Genomic DNA, 1092 nt, shown 5'->3' on the forward strand with positions numbered 1-1092 from the left:
ACCAAGCCAAGGGTTAAGATCCCCTTACCGGTCATCTTTACAAAAAAAAAAAAAATGAAGATGAAGCAAGGGGTTGCCCCCAGCCCCACTTCGGGTAAACGCAGACAGCCACGGTCAAAACTTGCCTCTCTCTGGCCCCAAAGCCTGCACATACCCCTGTCTGACAGGGAAAACGAAGCCTCCAAAAGGGAAGAAAGAAAATGCAGATTTCTGGACACTTTAAAGTGTGCAGCCATCCAGCTCCCTTTCCTCTGTCTGGCTTTGGAAACAGAGTCGGGCTCATATCCTCTCCCTGCAGAAACTTGGGCGAGTCAGATTCCCCGTCCACTGCCTCAGTTTCTCCATCTGAAAATGGGGGTTCTAAAGGTGCCCACCTCACAGGATTGTTTTGACGTCCACTGAGATAATGCCTGCAGGTCACCCACGGCATTGAGGCTGGGAAAACTGCCATCACCGTTTACTGGTTTATTCCTTGCCGACCCCCAAGCTCACCAAGGAGGCCTGGGGCCTGGTGGTCCGTGAGAACTGTTCTGAAATCTTCCCTGGCCCCTCCGCCCTCCTCCCCGGCGACCTGGTTCTTCTCCCAGTACCAAATTTGGGCCTTTGGCACAAAGAGGGTTAGGCAGCTGCCCCAGGAGGCCTGACCAGGTCGTGGCCCCTGGCCGGTGCCCGCCACACCCACCCTGATGCCCAAACAGGGCCCCAGATCCTTGGTGACTCGATCCCTCCAAATTCAGGTGATCTCCTCCGACTCCAAATTGCCGAACCTTCCCAGGTCCAGTGGCAGACGGAGCCAAGCCCCAACCAGGAAGGGCCTCCAAGCATTGGGACACCTACAGGACCATCTCCAAGACCCAGCCTGGGATGAAAGATGGCTCTGACCGGGTGCAGCTGGCTCCTCCTCAGTGGTGAGCAAGAATGGTGCCCTCTGAGGGATTCGGGGAGGGGATGGGACCCCCAGCCCAGGAGAGGGAAGGTGTGAGCCAGAAGTCCAGCCTGCGGAGGAGAGAGGGCAGCTCTGCATTGCACAGACACAGGTTGCCCTCTCAGAGGCACCAATGTGGGGCATGCCACGGACAGCCACCCAAGGAG

General features: G+C 57.2%; 1 protein-coding gene across 1 annotated transcript in view; it reads left to right on the forward strand.

The window, feature by feature from the left end:
• The first annotated feature begins 775 nt into the window (after positions 1-775).
• CEACAM16 (carcinoembryonic antigen-related cell adhesion molecule 16) overlaps positions 776-1092 on the forward strand; it is a 12709-nt gene continuing 12392 nt past the window's right edge. The window contains exon 1 of the mRNA XM_008585996.1: positions 776-908. Within this exon, the coding sequence (XP_008584218.1) occupies positions 872-908 (37 nt within the window). The 5' untranslated portion in view covers positions 776-871. The remainder of the gene's footprint in view (positions 909-1092) is intronic.

This window comes from Galeopterus variegatus, unplaced genomic scaffold (genome assembly GCF_000696425.1).
Source record: "Galeopterus variegatus unplaced genomic scaffold, G_variegatus-3.0.2 Scaffold3796, whole genome shotgun sequence".
Classification (NCBI taxonomy): domain Eukaryota; kingdom Metazoa; phylum Chordata; class Mammalia; order Dermoptera; family Cynocephalidae; genus Galeopterus; species Galeopterus variegatus.